The following is a 21,880-nucleotide window of genomic DNA, read 5'->3' as shown; positions in this document are numbered from 1 at the left end:
CGGCCCGTGCGCGGCCTGTTGGCCCGGCCGGGGTCCGGCGGGCCGGGAGGAGCCCCCGGGGCCGGGCTGCCCAGCTCCCGGAGCCCTCCGTGCTGCCCGAGGTGCTTCCTCGGCCCTGTGCTGTTTTCCAGGGAAGGCTCCGCGCGTTTCTTCTTGTCGGAGGCGAGGGAGGGGAGTCCCGGGGGCCGGGGCTGCTGAGGGGCCGCGGGGGTCATGGCCGGGAGCCGGCCCGCCCTGGCGCTGCCCGGGCCCCGCGCTGCCGCCTTCACCTGAGCTGCGCTGAAAACATCTTTGCTGAGAGCCTGGCCGGGCTTCTCGGCATACAGCAGGGATCCTACAGGCAAAAAGAGAGAGAAAAACAGTGGTTTAAGTCTTTTATTCCAAGTGCTTCAGAATGGGAAGATTTTGAGGCTCTAATCCATAAGTGAGGCCTTCAACAAATAACTAGCTCAAATAAATAAATAGCGCAATAGATGAAGCACAGTAGAGCTCCTCGTTCCTCTGCTCAGATATTGAAGGTCCAGTACAGGGAATGCAGCTGTATGAACAAAACAGGAGATTTGCATTTTTACTTTATTATTGTTGCAAATTAAAAACAAACCCTTTTCTCAAACCCCTGAATCTCCAGGGAGCATCTGAGGAAACAATGTTCACGTTGCATTTGGGATGCTTGTTTAAGAGACCATGACAGCAGAACTTTTTGGTTTTCCCATGCATGGGATGCCTGTTGACAGTGTCATCCAGACTCTTCAGTGCCTTTGGATGCTACTGGAAGGATCTTTATCCACAGTTTTGGATCTCTGACTTGAGCATGTAGTAGCAGTAATTAGGCTAGTGCTGCTGAGTAATAATTATTTCAAGGCTTTGCTTAATTTGAGAGGACATTTGAGAAAGAGGAAGTGTCTGGGAATCCAGGGGAAAAAATAACGTAATGGCACTGTTCACACAAGCTGGGCAATCACCTACACTTTCATTTATAGCTTCACCTTGATCTCTTGAACCTCACAAAGAAAAATGATCAAAATGTTTAGCCAGGCAGGAGAGAAATTTCCCCTGGCAGTCTATTTTCCTTTTCCTTTAGACCTTCCCTGCAGGCTTGGAGTGAGCCAGCAGAGTTTTCACACAGCTCACCCACACACAGCCTCTGTCTGGTGCTCACGGCCGTGGTTATCCTGTGTAGGAGGCTGATCCCAGCTCCTTGTGTGAAAAGAAGAGATTTGACATACACAGATGAACAACGTCCTGGTTTATCTCCTGTAACTGACTCAACTGCTGACCTTGCCACTTCTCCCCCTGTGCTCTCACCAGCTGCTGTCATGGGAAAGATTCCCTGATATTTGGGCTGGCCACATGTAAAGTCAAAAGAATGTCCATGGAGAGAGGGGTGGAAGAAGTCCAAGCTGCCGAAAGCAGCAGGCAAGGGGGGTTTGGAGATGGTTCACTGTGAAGCTGTGCCCTCTGAACAGGTGTCTCAGACTTGGGTGTGTAAATAAACTCTTCTACCACTTTATCACGCCTTCTCAGTCACGGATTGTATCAAGAAATAGTTCATTTTTCTCTGCTCAATATGTTCAGGACCTTGAGGTTCCTCCTCCTGTACCAACATATTCCTGTCTAGTTGTTGCAACCTCAGAAATACCACTGCAACATAACCAACACTCAGTGGAACAGATGTAAATGCTATTTCTGTTCTGTCAGTGAGGCACTAAAACCCAAACAAATCCATTCAGGACAGCTTGCTGCAAGGCACACAGGGCACACTGAACATGTTAAAGTCAGTCAGACACCTGGAGTTACAGGTGAAGGGGACTAAAAGAGAAAGGTCACATACAAGTTATAAAAATCCCAGATGCAGAAGCAAATCAAACTTCACCTGCCACTGGTGGCTGGCAGGACAGAGCAGCACCAGTTCCCTGCCTGCTTCTGCCAGGTGCTCTTAATTCTTCCCAATGCTGGCAAATTAAATATTGCAATCTACATTCCCATCCCACAAACACGGTGAAGTGTTTATTTCTTGAGCCCTTACTTGCTGAAAAGGCTGCAGGCTGGGGGCAAGGGTTTGTAGGAATGTCCTCAGCCTCCCCTGCTTCCCGAGGCAGACGTGCCCCAGCCCCGTCCGAAGGTAACACACTTACCAGAAGATGATCTAATGACAAAGCAGAGGAGCCAGAACACTTGGGCTGTCATTTTGAAGTAAAGTTTTTCCAGACTCAAAATGAGCTGGAGTCTTTTATGCCCTTCCCCCGATCCATGCTAATGAGAGGCAGCCTGAGGGGAAACGGGAATCACTGGCTGGACAACCCACTGGAGCAAGACCAAGCTGCTGCCTCCACCAGCCCTGCCTGGAGGAATGTGCTCCTTCCCAAAGGGAACAACCCCCTGGCTGCATCACCTGTGTCCTGGGAATAACACACCCACACGTGGTTCCGGCAGCAGATTTTTATTTTGGGGAGTCTTGCCCTCCTCTGGCATTCTGTAGGGAAAAATCATAGGGAACAAGCCTGGTTTTGCTGGCTGTGGAGAGCTGTGTTCTGGGGGCACTGGGAGATGCTGGAATACACCAGAGCCCTGGGATGCAGGGTCTGGAAAGGATGTGCATGGCAATGGAACATATCCGGGGATTTCTGGCCACCTCCAGTGATACAGCTGCTAATCTCCTCTTTTACTTTCAGGAACCAGTTTCTGTGATTCTTTTCAGACTGAAAAATGCAGTAGTGACTGTCTAGTCCAAGGGAAAGCTCTGCTGATCCCACACAGCTTTATTTTTAAATCTCTCTTTGCCATCATGAAGAACTCTGCAAATTTTCACACCCCAAGCCAACCCTGATTTGGATTACTGAATTAAGAAGGCTTATTTCTAAGTGACCTTATTGCTACACAAGATTTCCATTGTGACAGTTTAACTCACCAGCTGCTGCTGGGTGCTGTGGAAGCTGCTCATGACTTTAAGGGACAATCAACAATTTAAAACTCCATAAAGGCACTGAAAGGCTCCTGAAACCCACCCTTGACAGGAAAATCTAACCCTCAGCAAAGCCTGTGGCATGGGATTCAGCATTGCTTAGTTTAAGCAGTTTGTTTTGTCTTGCCTTAATTAAACAGTTCAATAGGATTCCCTAAAGCTCAGGGCTTTGTCTGCAGCAGCCATGGGTGAAGACACCCAAAGTTCACCAGAACAGCATGGAAAATAAATGACATTTCACCACATCTATTGCTCAAGGAGTTACACTTCTACTGCAGCACTTACTAATCCTTATTTTCCTCTGTTATTTGAAACATTTTAATTCCAGAACTATCCCAAGATAGTTATTACAGGAATAGGAATGTAAACTGAGGATGAGGGAGAGGAGGGCTCCTCCATTGCTTTGGTGAGCAGCAGGTACCTGCAGCAAGCAGAAGCTGGAGTGTGAGTGCTAGCACTGGGGAGGGGGGAGGAGGATGGATGGATGGATGGATGGACGGACGTACACACACATGAGCATCCCACAGACCTGTATGCCAAGGATTTTTCTGTTGAATTAGCTGCTGGTGCAATTCAACCCTCATTCATGTAGGGCTGTGTCTGCACTGTTTCCCCAGACTGTGCCTGGGCAGGATCCCCGTTAAGAGCGCGGTGGTGCTGTTTGGAGCACTCCCAGCATTCCAGCAGCCCCGGGATGCAGTGGAGATGCAAAAGCTTTCCCAGCTGCGCTGGGCAACACAGGGACGGAAGGCGCCACGGCCATGTCCGGGTGTTCCCCAGGGGATGAGAGAGATTCACAGGATCCCCGCGGAGAGGGAGGCTGCCGCACGCAGGACGCGGTACCGGGCACAGAGGGGTTCGTGGGCCGGCCCGGGGCAGCTGCGGGTAAAAGAGCTGCCGGCCCCGGGCACAAGGTGGCCCCAAGGAAGCTCCACAAAACAAGCAAGGCACGACCCAGATGGGACTCGAACCCACAATCCCCAGCTCCGGAGGCTGATGCCTTATCCATTAGGCCACTGGGTCACCCGGCACAAGCTGCGCGCGCCGCCCAGTAAGAGCCCCGCCCGGCCAGGCCCGGCTCCGCCCCACCGCGGACCGTCACGTTCTCCCCGCTCGTGGCTGGTTGGCTACGCCCCTCCCTCCTCGCACACCATTGGTCGCAGTGACGCCAGGCCCCGCCCCACAGCGCGTGCCCGCGGCCCCGCCCGCGCCTCAGAGCGGGTTCCCGCCCTCGGCGCGAGCGCGTCGCTGTCAGACCCGCGCGCGGCCGCGTGAGGGGACCCGGCCGGGGCTGCTGCCCTGGCCCGGGGACACCCGGACACCGCCCAGCACTGTCCCGGGGACACCCGGCCACAGCCAAGCACTGTCCCGGGGACACCCGGACACCGCCAAGCACTGTCCCGGGGACACCCGGCCACCGCCAAGCACTGTACCGGGGACACCCGGACACCGCCACCGCGCTGTCCCGGGGACACACGGCCACCGCCACCGCGCTGTCCCGCGTCTCTAAACTTACCCCTCACGGGCCCGGTCCTGGCTCCTGTGCTGCGGCCGGTAACACCATCCCGTCCCGGTGGCTCCACACTCGGCCTTCTCAGGGAACACCGCCCCCCCCCATCTCCTCAGGGCTCTGTGACCCCTCACGGCCCTTTTGCCCGCCTCACACACGCCTTCTGCTGCCCCTCAACCTCACCCGCAGCTTGGCCGCTGTCCTGCCCCAGCTGCTCAGTCTCCCTCCACCTCTCTGTCGCTTCACTGTGCTGGTAAAAGCCTTCGGAGCTGTCACCTCCCTCACAGCCCACACCGCTTGCAGCACCTCGCACACACCCCTTCGGGCATCCCAGGCACTGCCAGCCCTCTCCCTCCCCTCAACACCCATCCCTGCACCCAGATTTCACTGCTCCAGACCATGCACTGCCTGCGATTCATGACCCAATGGAATTTCTTTGTGCCAGCCTTCCAGTCCTTCAGGAAAGCAGGTGTGTTACCTCCATTTCTGCTTTTAAACTGCCTTTTTTTTTCTTTGTCAAACTACTCTTGTTTAATATCTCCATTTCTTAGCAATGTACTTTCTCTTCTCTTGGCTTCCCTGCTCTGTTTGTTTGGTGGATATTTTTTACAAAGCTCAGCTGTAAGGCCCAAAAGCAGCTATGAGATGTCACTGGTAATTCCTCCTCCTCAGCAAACATCCTCCACACCTCTGTGCACCTACAGATTGACATAAGTGGTTTAATGTGATGGCTTAGCACACAGACATATTGATGTGCATACCTGACACTTCTCTGTGTTGTACCTTATAGGCGTCTCAAAATGTCAGTGTTGCTGTCAGAGTCATGTTTTCCCTATAGTTCTTTGGTTTGAATGTCTCCTGTGATTTGTATTCCATCCCTCATGAGCAGGCCAAACCATCAGAAACAATCTCATCCCTTTTCAGGCCATGCCACAGGGCAGGAATCCTTCCCTTTTGTTATTCCATATGATTTGGTTTTCATCTGCCCTGATGGCTGTAGAACTGCTTTCAACTGCAATCTCATATCTCCTTTTTTTTTTCTTTGCAATTCTGTGCACCATATTTCTAGGAGACAGTAAGTGAGGCATGGAGCCATGGAATCATGGAATCACAGCATGGTTTGGGTTGGAAGGGACCTTAAAGCTGATCCAGTTCCACCCCTGGCATGGGCAGAGACCCCTCCATTACCCCAGGTTGCTTGGAGCCCCATCCAGCCTGGCCTTGGACACTTCCAGGGCTGGGGCAGCCACAGCTTCTCTGGGAACCTGTGCCAGGTCCTCACCACCCTTACAGGAAAGAATTTTTTCCCAATATCCCATCTAAACCCACTCTCGGTTTGAAGCCATTGCCCCTCGTCCTGTCACTACACGCCCTTGTGCCAGGGGAACCCTGCGGTGCCCCGCTGGTTACTGAGGCAGAATCTGCGCTCTGCTTGAGGGAATGGGTGTTTCTGCCCCAAACCGCTCACAGCGAGACCCTCCGGGGGATACAATTCCCTCATTCCGATCCCCCGCTCCCTTCCCGGGATATCACCGAGCCCGGCCCGTGCACTACAGCTCCCGGCGTCCCCCGCGCCGCCCCACTGAGGCTTGTTGGCGCTACCTGCGCGAGGCACGCCGGGAGCTGTAGTACCGGACCTTGTGAGTACGTCACGTCCGACCGGCTCTTCCGGGAGGGCATTCCCCGTCATCGCGAGCCGGGCTGCTTTCAAACCGGCCAATCAGAAGGCTGCTTTGGCTCGAACTGGCCAATGGCAGGGCGCGGCCGCGGGAAATTTAAATGCCGCGTGGGGCGGGCGTGGGCAGTGGCAGCGTGCGGCAGCAGCGGAGCGACCGGCGGCGTCTCCGGCCGAGGTGCGGGGGCCGGGACCGGGGTGGCGGGGACGCGGGCCCTGCGCTGCCCTTTTGGAAAGCCGTGCTGTGCCTGCAATCCTTCCGGGGCCTCTCTCCGGAGCCTCCCGCGTCTCCGCTGTCTGTACTGGGGCTGACAGGGCTGGTGCTAGCGCGGGTTGTCGCTCCGGAGGGGCTGTGGCCGAAGCGAAGCCGGTTCTTGTGCTGTGCGTGGCCGAGCTGCGGGGGTTTTCTTCGTTACCCGTGTAGCCGTTGTTATGTGCTGCTGGTTGCACCCGCTCTGCAAACGCCCTCCGGGGTCCTTCCCATTGCGAGAGCTCGCTGTTCTCGTCCAAAAAGGTCGGAGTGGGGCTGGGTGGGATCCTGTGCAGCACAGGTATGTGATAGTGAAAATAGTATTTAACAGCGTGTGTGTTTTGTCTGTGGAAAGGAAAATCCATGTTGCTTCTGAAAATAATAACTAATAGTGTTTGGTTTAAAGTATCTTAAAATCGCGTGACCGTGTCTTCTGCTTTTGTGTTGATGCTGGAGCTTGTTATGGCATCTGGCTGTTTTAAAAGAGACAGCTGTTGATCAAGTCAGATGTTGTTGTAGTAGTAATACAATCAAGTGCCTCATTCTTGAGTATGGATCCAATTTTTTAAATTTAACTTTTGTGAAGTAAACTTGCCTTTATTCTGTTTTCAGGCTTGTTTTTATCTGTCCCGCTCGAAAACCTAACAAGCAAGATGTCTACTAATGAGAATGCCAATACACCATCAGCTCGATTGAACAGGTTCAAGAACAAAGGAAAGGACAGCACAGTGAGTACTCTGGTGCAATTAGTACTTTAGCCAGCCATTGTCTCTAAGTTTTGAAAGCCAAGAACTTACTCTGAGTGTTTTTCCATCAGCTCGATTGAACAGGTTCAAGAACAAAGGAAAGGACAGCACAGTGAGTACTCTGGTGCAATTAGTACTTTAGCCAGCCATTGTCTTCTTTAAGTTTTGAAAGCCAATAACATACTCTGAGTGTTTTTTCTCCAGGAGATGAGAAGGCGGCGCATCGAGGTCAATGTGGAGCTGAGGAAAGCTAAGAAAGATGACCAGATGCTGAAAAGAAGAAATGTGAGCACTTTACCAGACGATGCTACTTCTCCCCTTCAGGAAAACAGAGGCAATCAGGTAAGTGGGTACTTGGAATAGGCACACTTGGAGGGTCTTGCCATCAAAGGTCCTGCAGCCAGGCCAGCATGAATCCCTTCTCAAGGGCAGGACAGCACTACTACACCTGCATCAACAACTTAGGCCTGTAATATCACCTCTAATGGACAGCACTCTTACACACAACTGAGGATGCCTTGAGATTTAGCGTTCTTATTTTTCAGATTCTGTGCTGCTTTAGTGTATAACTGAGCTTCATATTAAGTGTTAGCAAGTTCCCTTCACAGGGTAGGCAGACAAGACAATCCTTTTCCATCCTGTCCTAGGACACCTATTATAACCTCCAGGCCCAAAAAGTATAAACAACAGTGAATTGAAGAGAGAAAAATAAAGGGGATGGAACTTCATAACCTAAAGCTATAATTGGACAATTAACTCCAATATGCAAATGGACCAAAACTTATAAAACTGTCAGACCTCGTGACCTTTTGTGACCATTTTGGGTTCATCTTTGGTGTAGCCCTTGCCAGGCTCTTGTACTGCCCATGGAGTATCCATTGAGGCCTTTTAATAAATACCTACTTTATTCTTTAACTTTGTCTAGCCTCTGTTCTAAGTCAGCCATTTGAGAAGGCATCAGTGACTGCAGCTACATTTTAAGCATAGCATAACTGGTATGAAGTTTGGTTAAAAAAGCTTTCAGCAGTTCAGATAACTGTAGATGAAGCTGTAGCTGATGAGGTTTTGAAATATCACATGGTGGTGTTACTAAGGGAAGTGGCTGTAAAATGGGGCCTATTCATGGTGTTGTGGAAGAGCTCTATGTGGTCAAGAATCCAATCAAGGTCCCCGTGAAGCACTCATGTAATGTTTTCTTGTACAGGTTTTGGCACACTGGTCAGTTGAAGAAATAGTCAAAGGAGTTAATAGCAATAATATGGAGCTTCAGCTACAGGCTACTCAAGCTGCCAGGTAAGCAGTTCAGAGGAAACCACCTCAGCTGTGCAAGGCAATAACTAGGCAAGGTGAGAGAATTGACTTATGAGCCTGAGTGGCTGCTTATGTCTTTCTTATCAGGCAGTGTTCCAACAAACACCATCTTATATACCATGTTGAGGTACCCATAACTTAGGCATGGTTTTATTGAAAACATGTAGCTTTTGAATATTTAAAGTGCTTTAATATTTTAATAGGAAGAAATAATTTGCTTCAGTGGTGGCAAACTGAACAGTAGTCACCTTAGATTTGAAGGAGTAATGATAGTAAACCCTTTATTATAGCAAAGTGTAAGGTTTTAAACTGTGTTAACACTTAGGGCTGATATGTATGAGTGTGGCAATCCACCTTAGAATAATGTGAACAGTGAGATGACTGGGTTTTGAAGTCTACCAAGTTTGTTTCTCCTTCCAAATCTAAAATATCCTTTAATAAGCTTGCATATTGCTGCAGTCCTGCTTCTGGCAGTCACTAACCACTCTCTGCTGAGAAGCCTCTAGCAGTTCAGATGTGTAATGCCTCCTGCAGGTCTGCTTTACTTCAGAGTCTGACAGAACCTCTCACATAGTGAAGACATGCCAAATCCAGTATGAACAGAGGCCTAGGAAGCCAGTGTTCAGCTTGTCTCCATTTCTCTTTCATGCTGTGTTGTGTTGCCTTCTCTGCATGTTAAGACAATGCTAAGGTTTTTACATGTCGTGCTTTTAAGACTTTAATTTGTTGTTCAGATGTCTGCAGGCTAAAATAATGCTTCCTGTTTGTCTTCCTCCTTAGGAAACTCCTCTCAAGAGAGAAACAACCCCCAATAGACAACATAATTCGGGCTGGTTTGATTCCAAAGTTCGTCTCGTTCCTGGGCAGAGCAGACTGCAGTCCCATCCAGTTTGAATCTGCCTGGGCACTCACCAACATCGCCTCTGGCACGTCAGAGCAAACCAGGGCAGTGGTGGATGGAGGGGCAATTCCAGCCTTCATTTCCCTGCTGGCCTCTCCACACACTCACATCAGTGAGCAGGCTGTGTGGGCCTTGGGGAATATTGCAGGTATGTCCATGTGCTGCACAGCTCTAATTATCCTCCTGAAAGGTGCTTGGAGTCAGGTGGGTTGGTCTCTTTCACCAGGCAGCAACTGACAGAACCAGAGGGCGCAGTCTCAAGCTGCACCAAGGGAAATTTAGGTTGCATATTAGGAAAAAGTTTTTTATGGAAAGGGTGATAAAGTTCTGGAATGGTCTGCCCAGGGAGGTGGTGGAGTCGCCATCCCTGGATGTGTTTAAAAAAAGACTGGCTGTGGCACTGAGTGCCATGGTTTAGTTGAGGTGTTAGGACATGGGTTGGACTCAACCTTTAAGGTTTCTTCCAACGTAGTAATTCTTTGAATTCTGGAGTCACCATCCCTGGATGTGTTTAAAAAAAGACTGGCTATGGCACTGAGTGCCATGGTTTAGTTGAGGTGTTAGGACATGGGTTGGACTCAATCTCGAAGGTTTCTTCCAACCTAGTAATTCTTTGAATTCTATAATTCAGACCTGTGCCCTTGTCTGAGGTGGGAGGACATCACTCCAACATCACTCCTGCTGTGCCATGCCCTGTGCTGAGCTGCTTGGGAGTTCTGCCCCAATGGCTTTCCAGTCATGACATGCCCTGCATTGCAGAGCAAGCAGGAAATTTGTCTTCAGAGCTCATGCAATGCCTGGCCCAACCTGTGGGTTGTGTTGTGGGCACTGCTTCCAGATTTCAGCTCAGGTTTGATGGCTCTCTAATCATGCTGCAACACAAACCTTTTTCAGACATCACAGTGTTTTTGTGACTCAGTAGTGAGCTCTGCTCTGTGTGTTGACTAAAAGGGGGAAGGCAGGAAGCAGTGACTCAAATAATTGGGATTTTCTTAGTTTGTCCTTAGAGTTTTAAAACCAATTATAAGGTATTTATTATACCTTGCAATAGAATTCTCAGTCAAACTCTGACATGCTGTCAGCATTATTCTGTAGTGCCCAATTGTGCAGCTTATTATAATGCATTTTGAGTCCCATATTGTGGGGAAAGTTCTAGTGTAGGATTTAGATTTGTCTCCAAAGAAACATGCAAGACCTGCATAGTTATGAATGTTAGGAAAAAAACTCTACATTACCTCTTCCAACACAAAAGGTGAAGCTCAGTGGCTTGATTGAACATGCTTGTCATGTGACTGAACTGTGGTACTAGTCCTTTTTTCCTCTTGTTCCTTCTTATTTTATCCAGCCTTTCTTAAGGATTAGAAGAATTAATCCTCTAACACACAGTGGTTCTGTGTACACATGTTCTGTTTTTTCTCGTCTTCACCTGGATTTTTTTTTCTTTTTTTTTCCAGGGGATGGTTCTACCTACAGAGACCTGGTTATTAAATATGGTGCAATCGAGCCACTGCTGAGTCTCCTTGCTGTTCCTGACCTCTCTTCCCTGGCTGTAAGTGTGCAGGGTGATCCAAGTTACAATTACTGAGTAGAACCTAGCTGAATTATTGCTAACCATGTATTCCAACCATTGCAGTCTGGATATTTACGCAATGTTACGTGGACCCTCTCAAACCTGTGTCGCAATAAGAATCCTGCACCTCCCATAGAAGCCATCCAGCAGATCCTTCCAACCCTTGTCCGGCTCCTGCACCACGATGACCCTGAGGTGTTGGCAGACACATGCTGGGCAATTTCCTACCTCACAGACGGTTCCAATGACAGGATAGAAGTTGTTGTGAAAACTGGATTGGTGCCACAACTTGTGAGACTCCTGGGATGTAGTGAACTGCCAATAATGGTGGGTGATTGGATATGCAGGCTGCTTGTGCAAGTTCTAGCCATGATTCAAAGGGAGAGTAGTGTCCATGGAGCTGAATGGCTCTTTTCATACATGAGTCAGGTGCCTGTTCTAATTTTTGTGAAGTGAGACATCAGTTTCTGTCCTGCCTGGGTGCTGTCCCACACGAGGCAGACTGGTGGTGCTGATGACTATCGAGCTGCTTTACATAATCATTGGATTTACTTCACAGGCCAGCACAACAGTCAACATTCACTAAAGCTTGCCTTTCAATTGCTGTTTCAGATCCAAATTCTAGGGACAGTGCTCACAAGTGTGCTCTGTACACACTATAATTAGAGCATAATAAAACTGCATTAGTATTTAGCAGGTAGTTTCCCTAAGCTCTGTCATGGGTGGTTGTTTGCAGACTGGCCTTGGAAGGTGTGCAGTCTCTGCATGCAGACATGAGTGTCTGCCTGTGGAATGCTAACAAGGAGCACAAACCCCTATTATACATAGCAGTCATGCTGTTAACTGGGAAAGTTGGAGTGGGTGGCCATCAAGTATAGCTGTGTTTGCTACAATCTAATCCGGTTTTGAACAATTTTCCTAAATATTCCATTCATCTTTGTTTCAGACTCCTTCACTAAGAGCCATAGGAAATATTGTCACTGGTACTGATGAGCAGACACAGGTTGTTATTGACTCAGGAGCACTGGCTGTCTTTCCAAGTCTCCTTTCTCATCATAAAAACAACATTCAGAAAGAAGCAGCCTGGACGATGTCCAACATCACTGCTGGGCGTCAGGATCAGATCCAGCGAGTTGTAGACCACGGCCTCGTGCCTTATCTCATTGGTGTTCTGAGGAAGGTAAGCAAAGCCTGTCTTTACGATGTTGAGCCTTTTCCTATTACTTCTCTGTGTTCAAACACTCTGCTTTTACCTTGGCAGGGGGATTTCAAGTCTCAGAAGGAAGCTGTGTGGGCTGTGACAAACTACACAAGTGGTGGAACAATTGACCAGATCGTGTACCTTGTTCAGGCTGGTGTTCTTGAACCCCTACTGAATCTTCTCTCAACTAAAGACAGCAAAACTGTGCTTGTTATCCTGGATGCAGTTTCCAACATCTTCTTGGTATGTGGATGCAGTATACTTGATTATTGTCCGTGTTGTTGCTAATGGCTTTCCAGTAGCTGCTGCTGTATATCTTTCTGGAGGTAATTCCACACTTTTCTGTTGCAGGCTGCTGAGAAGATAAATGAGACTGAAAAGCTTTGCCTCATGATTGAGGAGTGTGGGGGTCTAGACAGAATTGAAGCTCTCCAGTCACATGAAAATGAACAAGTGTATAGGGCCTCATCCTCCATCATTGAGAAATATTTCTCAGCAGAAGTAAGTGGCTTCAGGGGTCTCTTCCACTTTTATTATCTATTCCAGCACTGACTACTAGAATCAAATGCTACTGCTATTCCAACCTTCTTCTTTTCTTTCCTTCTAGGAAGAGGAAGACCAAAATGTTGTACCAGACTCTACTGCTGACAGCTACACTTTCCAAATCCAGGACAGTACCCCAAATTCTTTCAACTTCTAGGTCTTGCATATACTGCAACCACCTATGAGTGGTTTAGCACACAAATGACTGCCACCTCTTTGTCTTAATAGTTCCTCTTGCCTTTACTGGTTTTTCTGTGTCCTGTAGCACTTTGTCCAACTGAAACATACTTGAACAGTTCAAACTCTACATGTATCTGTGAATTTTTAAATGTAAACCTCATTCTTTGAGATACACTTGTAAATACTTCCTGTTTCTGTCCTTGTCTGGGGAAAGAGCATGTGAGCAAGTCAGGCCTCACACAAAGCATTGAGCCACTGCTCTGCAGGCCTCCCCATAGCCTCTTACCTTCTACATGACCTGTTGCAGTAATAAATACACTGAACAGGCTTTTAAGGAAGACTTACTTGAAGTTCAATAAAGTATTGTAAGTACATCAAATTGAACTGTGTCACTTGCTCTCTCAAAAGCTGACTGAGTAAGTAAACCAACTTAGTCAAAAATACATAATGGCATGAATGCAGGTCTAAGCCATAAGAGATTCAATGCTGAAGATGGTGGATTTAAAGCAGCTTGGTCACCCCAAGCTCTGATTTCTGCATACAGCAGCCTTCTATTACAGGACCAAGGAACTGCTGCTTCTCTCCAGGTACTTCCTGTAGAAATCTGATTAATCTTACCCTGTGCATAGCTGAGCTGAACTGGCTTCAGCCTCTTGGAGAACTATTTAAAGACTAGTAGTGCTGCTTAACTGTAAGTAATAGTTTGGAGTAGAGGCAAGTACAGCAGTTAACCAGTTCCATACATGTTCAGGTATCCTTAAGATAGAGCACAGGAAATGCTTAGAAGCAGTTGCCTGCCCTAGAGAGCAAAAATGAAGGCTTTGTCTTGCAATCAGCTGTCCCTTTATTGCTAAAGTCATTACTTACAGGAACCCATTTTGTCCCTTAAAGGGGTTGTGCAGGGTGGGGCTTGGAGGGGAAACAGTCTTGAGTGGAGAGGAAGAACTGTAGTCCTGTTTTCCAGCTTTTTGGAAAAGCTTGGATTGAGGTACTTAACTTGAACCTCCCAGGAGTCAAATGTACTGGAATAAGTATATTGTCTCAGCTTACTGAGTGTAGGATGGTGTAGGAGAGGTCAGAGTTCAGGGCTAGATGTTTCATAAACATGACTTAATTGGACCACAGTGTGTCACTTTTATTAATAAAAGGTAGGGGGGAAATTCTGATATGTAGGCAATTCTCCCAGAGTTCCTATTGGCTTTGTGTTTCCACCTTTAGGTGGAGTGGAATAAAAAACTCAAACAAATACAAAACAAAAAAAAAAAAAATAAAAACAAACCCCAAAAAAACCACCAAACATTTATTCTGCTAGGTGAACCTGATAAAAAACTCAAATACAAAACAAAACAAAAACAAAAAAAAACACAAGCCCCAAAAAAACCACCAAACCTTTATTCTGCTAGGTGAACCTGCTAGAATCTGGTTTTGTCTCCAGTATTAGTCACCTTTTGTGTGCTTCCAAGTTTATTTTGAAGTGCAGATGTGTAGAAAAGTGGATTTGGGTGTAACTCTTTGGCAATCCAGGGAAGATCAGGTGTGCTTCATGAAGAATTCACTCTTGTGTGGTGCTAACAAAGATCTCTTTAAATGTGTTGTTGCTAATGTAGATGATGTCACTCTTGCTTTCATTAGTGTGGGGCAGGTCTGCTGCTCCCTATCCCACACTTGCTGGCAAATGGTTCCCTCCCTGACTGGAGGCTGGTGATGACAGCCATCCCTGGGACACTGGAGCTTTGGTATTGCTGTGTTGTGATAAAGTTACAAAGGGCAGCAGATAATTTGTCTGTATCTATGGTCCTATACATCTTGTTAGCAACGAGCTTTGGTATTGCTGTGTTGTGATAAAGTTACAAAGGGCAGCAGATAATTTGTATCTATGGTCCTATACGTCTTGTTAGCAAAAATACTGTTTTGTGCAGAGCCATCTCTGTGAGCCACTGCCATAATGATTGTCCTGCTGGGGTATTGGAGCTGTGGGAGTTCTTGCTTCCAGCTCAGAACATGGTCCTGGTGACACATTGCTGCCACTGATGTACCACCAGGGGCTGAAGATTCTACCTGTCACAAAGGACACTGGCTTGTAAAAACCACACCATCCTGAACTGATTCATTATGACCTTCGTACTTTGGCCTGTACCACTTCAACTGTTTTTCTTTAGCTCCAAAAAAGCTGTAGCATGTACTAAGCCTTTCTGTGGCGTCTCTAAAGAGGCTGAGCTGTGCCTGTGCTCCATTCCCAGCCCTGCCTGTCCCCGGACTGAAGGGAGATCAGTGCCACCACAGGTCCCACAGCTCCCCTGGGCCGGAGTCTGGTATGGTCATACCTGTGCACAAGGGAAAGGACCAGCCTTGCAGTGCTGGAGCCTTCACCTTCTGGGGGAAAAACAGCCAAACAGGCAGGGCATTTGTGCACCTGCAGCGAAGCCCCATTGTCCTTTGCTCTATTGTCAAACCTCCACCCCTGACGTAAAAAGCATCAGTTAGAAAATCATGATTTTTCTATGTGCTTGTAGAGAACTGAAAGCATTAGGTCCCACAGCTCCCCTGGGCCGGAGTCTGGTATGGTCATACCTGTGCACAAGGGAAAGGACCAGCCTTGCAGTGCTGGAGCCTTCACCTTCTGGGGGGAAAAAAAACAACCAGGCAGGGCATTTGTGCACCTGCAGCGAAGCCCCATTGTCCTTTGCTCTATTGTCAAACCTCCACCCCTGACGTAAAAAGCATCAGTTAGAAAATCATGATTTTTCTATGTGTTTGTAGAGAACTGAAAGCATTAACCTGTGTAAGAGCAATTATGCAAAGCCAGCTGTAATGAGCGAAAGCATTAACCTGTGTAAGAGCAATTATGCAAAGCCAGCTGCGATGAGCGAGGGGCTCCCTCCCTCCCTCCCAGCCGCGCTGTGTGACGCTTTGCGGGGCTCCCTCCCTCCCAGCCGCGCTGTGTGACGCTTTGCGGGGCTCCCTCCCTCCCAGCCGCGCTGTGTGACGCTTTGCGGGGCTCCCTCCCTCCCAGCCGCGCTGTGTGACGCTTTGCGGGGCTCCCTCCCTCCCAGCCGCGCTGTGTGACGCTTTGCGGGGCTCCCTCCCTCCCAGCCGCGCTGTGTGACGCTTTGCGGGGCTCCCTCCCTCCCAGCCGCGCTGTGTGACGCTTTGCGGGGCTCCCTCCCTCCCAGCCGCGCTGTGTGACGCTTTGCGGGGCTCCCTCCCTCCCAGCCGCGCTGTGTGAGGCTTTGCGGGGCTCCCTCCCCCCCAGCCGCGCTGTGAGGGTTTGCGGGGCTCCCCCCCTCCCAGCCGCGCTGTGAGGCTTTGCGGGGCTCCGGGGGCTCCGCTCCGTGCCGCTCTCGGGCAGCGCGGGGCCGGCAGAGGGCGGTGCCGCAGGCGGGAGAATCCCGCCGGGAGCGCTCAGGTGGGACCTGCTCCATTTCCGAATGAAAAGCACCGAGTACGGCTTCGGGGCGCTCCGTGTGGTTACACACAGCATCTCTCTGCTAACTGCCAAGTGTTTAGCTAGGTTAAATATCGAACGTAAGACACAGCCTTTTAAAGCCCCTTTAAAATCAAAGTACTCTTCCGTCAAAACACAACTCCTTTAATTGCTCTTTAGCATATGTAAATAATTTGGCTTTTGTGTCTCTGTATATAGTAAATGCAGAACACTTGTTCAATAGTGTTCTCTCAGTTTCTTTTTTTCCTGCATTACTTGTTTCAGATTGATCCAATATATTGAGTTAATAATAGAACACTGCAAGATCTTTAGGTGCCTGACAGCTCAGTGGCTTAATAATTAACTTTCTAGGGCCAGAGACTTTGTTTTTATCCAAAAAAAATGTGTTCAGCCTATCCACCAGTGAACCCTGTTGGCAGCATGTATTTCCACAAACAACAATCTACAATGGTTATGAGTAAGTGACTGGGGTGAGTCACTCCTTATTCTAAGAAAATGCAAACTATTTCTGAGGTTAGGATCACAGTCACCCATGAAGATATGTCTCTAGCTTCAAAAAAGTGGTAGGAGCAAAAAGGAAGAGGAGAATTGTTATTGCTCCTGGTTTTTAGGTTGGTGGGTTTGGTTTTTTGGGGGTGATTTTTTTTTTTTTTTTTTATTTTTTTTTTTTTTTTTGGTGCATGGCCCAGTCAGATTTAAGAGCTTGTCAAATGCCTCATTCAGGACAAGGGCTGGAATCAGTGTCTGGTGGCCTGTGTGTCGGTCTGCCAACTCCTCTGTGCTAAGAGCAACAACAACAGACCCCTGCTGACATCAACTGGCTTGGAATGCAGTTGTTGCTAATGCTATTTTATCTGTGGAGTGATGGCAAGATTGCAGTCTGAGATCTCAGCAAACGTAACTGCCTCTGAAATTCTGATGGCAGCAGATGCTGCCTGGCTGATTGTTCCATTTGCTGTTCCCCAAGGTGCCAGGCTCTGGAAAGAGAGCTGGGACTTTGCAGGCCTGCAGTTCTGTTCACTTTCCCCTTCAGGAAAAACAGCTTAAACTGTGGGAAAGTTAGGAATGGTTAAATCAGTAGAAATTTATTTTTTCTTTTCCTGTGAATTAGACTGAAGTATTCTCTTAAGAAAAGCTGCTTCCTGCTACTCTATCCAGAATGATTTAAATTGCACAGAACCACAGTGGTGTATCAGCAGCAAGAAGCAGCTGTAGTTCTGCAGGAAAAGGAATTCACTACCCAACAATATTTCACAGATCTCTCCTGTTTCTAAATCTATTTTACAGCAGAGCAAACTGAGACACAAGAAAGTTATCCACAGACATTCAGAAAGCTGCTGGCAGAATTTACCTGGAGCCTGGGAATCCTGATGTCTGTCCCTGAAATTAACCCATGGCACCTCTGGTCACTGTTATCCTTTTGCTGAATATGGGGTTATCCCAGGAGCATTGAAGCTCTGTTTTGATAAGGTATGATGTAGATTTAAGTACAGGTCTAAACTTTGGAAAGTGTGTAAATTCGGGAAGAGGCACTGTTAGTCAAAACAGAAGTAATTAATTAAGGTTAATTGTGTTCAGTTATATTTGACCCATAGAGGAAAATGTTAGGACTTTCCTAACAGGACCTAACAGGAAACACATTAACCCTTTGGCCCTCAGAGGAACGTCAGGAAAAAAGGCTAAGAGGGAATTAGGGGACCCCCTCCTTAGGCTGGGAGGGGTGCACTCCCTGAAACTGGAAATTTCAGGCAAAACCATTCACAAGAACATTCGTGCTCCAAGTGTGCAGAGTTGTGTTTGTAAAACACTTTCTTCTCACTGACCCAGGGAATGGCACCGACATGAGGCGGGCAGGAACTCAGCCTGTGGCCAGCTGAGGGAGAATTGATTTGCTGTGAGTTTCGTAGCACTTCCTATGGATTAAGGGTCGCTGGATTGCAGTCCTGCTCCTGACTGCGGAGCACTGTCTGTCTCAGGCTGGCTCCAGGAAATGGACGCTCTTCCGCAGAAGCCAGGAGATTTCGTGGAAGAGCCGTGGCCCCTTTCCAGCTGCAGCTCACCCACTGCCCTGGGGAGTGCCATTAGTGGCAGGGAAGTGACGTTGGGATTTAAAGGGACGAGGAGGGGAGAGAAAAAAATAAAGCGGGATGGAGAAAAATCCTGTTAGCTCTTACCAAGCACAACTTGCTCGGCCACATTAAAATGTTGTGCTGATCATTTGAATAAAACAATGGGCCAGCTCCAGAAGTGATGTGTAAATCACATACCAGGAACAGAGTTTCAATTGACTGACACACTGAGAGCAAAATCAATGGCACTGACTTCACTGTGGGGGAGTGATTCAAGTTACACTGCCTCTTTTGTTGAGCTTGTAATGAGGACTCATTCTCCTTTATTTTATATCTTTCTCAATTTGCATTGCAATGTGAAATTAAAATCATGGGGTCATCTTTTGAAGGTCTGATTTTTTTTGTGTGTATATATATATATAAAAATCACAAGGTCATATGTACATTTATATGTTAATATATGTACAATAGTGCAAAGCTGTCTAATTTTTTTCTGTAACAGATTGCTTTGTGTGCAGCTTTGCAGTGGTAAAATAGCTGTACCACCAGGAGTATTAATAATGCTCTGTGGGCATATGGAAGATTGGAGGTACAAACTTATCAGAAAATCCTCAGTAATCTCCAAAGCACATTTCCACCATCCCAATCACTTCATTTTTACCCACTATATGAAACAGATGTAAAAATAGCTCTTTCATCAGTGGATTGCTACACATATTTGGACTGCAGAGGCTCAGTTCTGTTCAAAGCAATACTGTGAAATCGTGTGCAGAATGTGCTGTTAATCAGAAGCAGCAATTTAATGTTATGTATCCATCTCTCCTCCCATCTCCAGCTCCCCTTCCCAGCTCTGAGCAGGAAACGACACTTGGATGGAGCTCAGCACCCTGACTTTCTGGATAGACTCTCTAGGAATGAGGAGGGACTTGAATTCTCTCCATATGTCATTTCCTTTCCCCTAATGGCTAAAAAAACCCAATTGCTGCAGTTCATATAACATGTAAGAGAGAGAACATTACCAATCTAGGGAAATAAGGGCAGGGGGATGGGACAGGCAGGACAGCCGCATTCCACTTCTGAAGAACTGCTTTGCAAACTTGAATGGAGCAGGAATTTTTCATCTGTGTACAAATACTGGTTTATGTAGTTCCTTAAACTGAGCTATTACCCCATCTGTACTTAAGTGTTTATCAACACCTGCAGTCTGGGGCCAGACAGGGATTAGGGAAGGAAAATGTAAGCAGAGCGGGAGTGGAACAACTCTGCAAGATGTAAACTATCTCAGAAAGGCAAAACAGAGGGGATTCAGGGAGACTGAAAAAGAGGACCTAATAATTTTTAATAAATCCAATTTTAATAGCAACTGATCCTAGAAATTACTTACGAAAAATCAGATTAGCCCACTCCTGCAGCTTTAGTCCAAGCTGTCTAAAAACTTTTCTGTTCAGTACAACCAAGAGCTCATGCAGATATCCTACCCTGCTGCAGGACACAAAATTTGATCTGCTGTATTGCACAGCAGATTTGCAGCTGTCAACAGAATTCAGTATGCTGTAGTTACAAACAGAAAAAAGCAACCCAGGAATAAACATGACATAAAAAAACCCCAACAAAACCATTTTAACTGAAGGGTAACCTTACTTCCTCATAGCCAACCCACTGCGTATTGGACCCAAATTGGAACATGTCTTTCTAGCAACATAATCCAAGGGTTTGTTAAATTTGTAGCAACCAAACTGTGCAGTGCTTTGCAGGACAAATGAGAGATGACATTTGCTCAAAAAAGCCTGAATTTTGCAGTCAGTGAATGAGAACATGTGCACAGAGGGGCTGTATGTGTCTGCTTGCAGGGTGATTATATCTGACTGAAGAGCCAAGCCCTCCCATCTTTCATTAGACACACTGCCTAATTAGACATGTTGCCCCTGAATATTAATGCTAAAAAGAAAAAGAGAAAACTACCTTTCCTCCAGTTCTATTTTAAAGGTTTCAAGAGTGGAATAAAGGAATGATCAAGATACATGGTGACAGATTTTGCTTTAGGTTACTTTTAGCGCTTCACTAGACCCACTAACCTACTTAAATATCTGTGCTGTTCTTATCTGGTATAAAACCTTGCTTTGTAACTTTTAAAATGAAATATTTTAGAGGTATTTTTAGAGATAACTTTATCTTAAATCCTCTCCAATTGATTTCACAGTGGACTTGCAGCTGATTTTGTTAAAAAAAGCACAAAAGAAGCCAGTACAGCCTGTGGATAGGTTAGGTATTTTTGCAGTTCAGAAGGTTTTAGGAAAAAGATTTCTTTTAAAAAAGAGGAATTGTTGAGCTTATTGAACCTGCAAATGCTTTTGTGTCATGACTGAGCTTATTTATGGATTTAGTTTTCATGTAGCATGTTTAAAAATGTCTCCAGACTTCATGTAAGACAAAGCAGAGTGTTTCCAAGCTGGACAGCCTGAGCTCCTTTCAGCAATTCCCAGAGCTGTGAGTAGATGTGGTTTGCACAGCCTGAGACTGCTCATCTGACTCTTAGTGCCTGCTTCCCCATGGCAGAAAATAATCATCCCATGGGGTTAAGGCTTTGTGAGCTATTTTTGGGTTTGAACCTTGCACATTCTACTACCTGTAGGACTAGACGATATTGTTACAACTTGATACATTTCCTGGAATTAATCTTTTCTCTTGAATGGAAATATTTGGAAGTAACTTGAGTGACACACATGGAAAAACTTCCACTTGCTTGAAGAAAGAGAGAATCAGAACTATGAGGTGGGGGCTGTTTTAAGTGACTTACACTGCCCACTGCCAACGTGAGAGGAGTCTGCTGCCAGCCTCGTGCCCATCTGTGGCTGCATTTGTCTCTAACAGCCACAGTCCCAGGTTAGAATGGGATAAATTGCTCCTCTTAAACCTCATCATAAGCCCCGACACGTGGAATTCTGTACAGCTTGGAACATTCATCTCTGGATATTTGGATAAGTCATGATGGCCAGCGAGAACTGGCTAATTATGCCAAATTATCAAGGCTTATCAGACAACGTTCCAGGGCTTTTGGAGAGCCAGGAGGGTTTCTCTGCTTGCCATGGCTGCATGGCTGGAAGCTGCATCACAGAGCATTTGTTACTTCTTCCAAAGCATTAAGCAGGGGTTGTGGTGCAAGCTGGGTGTTACCTGGGCAGGCCAGGGGCTGATTTAACACGGCAACCACCTGCCAGTGCATCACTGCTGATCACCAGTGGCTCAGGGTGAGTTCACAGCAGCAGGGCTGAGTCAGCCCCTGGCATCCCCAGCAGTGGCACTCTGCTCTCAGCATCACCACCATAATTGAAACTCAGAGATTTGCAATATAGGAGATTTTACAGCTCACCTTTTGCAGATGACAAAATAGTGACTTCAAATTGATGCTGGGTCACAGGGAATATGAAAGATTGGAGAAGGTTTGATATTCCTTTAGTGGCTAAATAATGTGGCTTGTTTAAAACAGAGCTGTAAGTCAACTCTTTAAATACTTATT

At 47.2% G+C, this 21,880-nt stretch overlaps 2 protein-coding genes and 1 non-coding gene across 3 annotated transcripts in view; 1 reads left to right on the top strand and 2 right to left on the bottom strand.

Annotated features, from left to right (window-relative positions):
* LOC121338435 (translation initiation factor IF-2-like) overlaps positions 1-2,309 on the bottom strand; it is a 2,410-nt gene extending 101 nt beyond the window's left edge. Inside the window, exons 1-2 of the mRNA XM_041409385.1 lie at positions 2,136-2,309; positions 1-334 (exon numbers count right to left, since the gene is read on the bottom strand). The exon at positions 1-334 is cut by the window's left edge and continues 15 nt beyond it. Of these exons, the coding sequence (XP_041265319.1) occupies positions 1-334; positions 2,136-2,187 (386 nt within the window). The 5' untranslated portion in view covers positions 2,188-2,309. The remainder of the gene's footprint in view (positions 335-2,135) is intronic.
* Positions 2,310-3,912: 1,603 nt separating this feature from the next.
* Positions 3,913-3,985, bottom strand: TRNAR-CCG. Its single transcript has one exon. It is a non-coding gene; the product is annotated as a tRNA-Arg (tRNA).
* A 2,608-nt stretch (positions 3,986-6,593) lies between these two features.
* Positions 6,594-13,198, top strand: KPNA2 (karyopherin subunit alpha 2). The gene is made up of 11 exons (XM_041409518.1): positions 6,594-6,698; positions 7,010-7,125; positions 7,348-7,485; positions 8,348-8,436; positions 9,235-9,503; positions 10,810-10,904; positions 10,989-11,252; positions 11,872-12,105; positions 12,187-12,369; positions 12,478-12,627; positions 12,734-13,198. Exons 2-11 carry the CDS (start codon positions 7,051-7,053, stop codon positions 12,824-12,826), a joined length of 1,590 nt encoding a protein of 529 aa, XP_041265452.1. The 5' UTR covers positions 6,594-6,698; positions 7,010-7,050; the 3' UTR covers positions 12,827-13,198.
* Positions 13,199-21,880: the final 8,682 nt, after the last annotated feature.

Source organism: Onychostruthus taczanowskii, unplaced genomic scaffold (genome assembly GCF_017590055.1).
Source record: "Onychostruthus taczanowskii isolate IOZ18803 unplaced genomic scaffold, ASM1759005v1 scaffold30, whole genome shotgun sequence".
NCBI lineage: Eukaryota > Metazoa > Chordata > Aves > Passeriformes > Passeridae > Onychostruthus > Onychostruthus taczanowskii.
The sequence above is the reverse complement of the archived record's forward strand: the minus strand, read 5'-3'. Positions and strand labels throughout refer to the sequence as shown.

Coding starts and splice junctions, on each gene's coding strand:
- KPNA2 (XM_041409518.1), top strand. CDS start 7,051: ATGTCTACTAATGAGAATGCCAATACACCATCAGCTCGATTGAACAGG. Junction 7,126..7,347: donor ACAAAGGAAAGGACAGCACA/GTGAGTACTCTG, acceptor TTTTTTCTCCAG/GAGATGAGAAGGCGGCGCAT. Junction 12,628..12,733: donor AGAAATATTTCTCAGCAGAA/GTAAGTGGCTTC, acceptor CTTTCCTTCTAG/GAAGAGGAAGACCAAAATGT.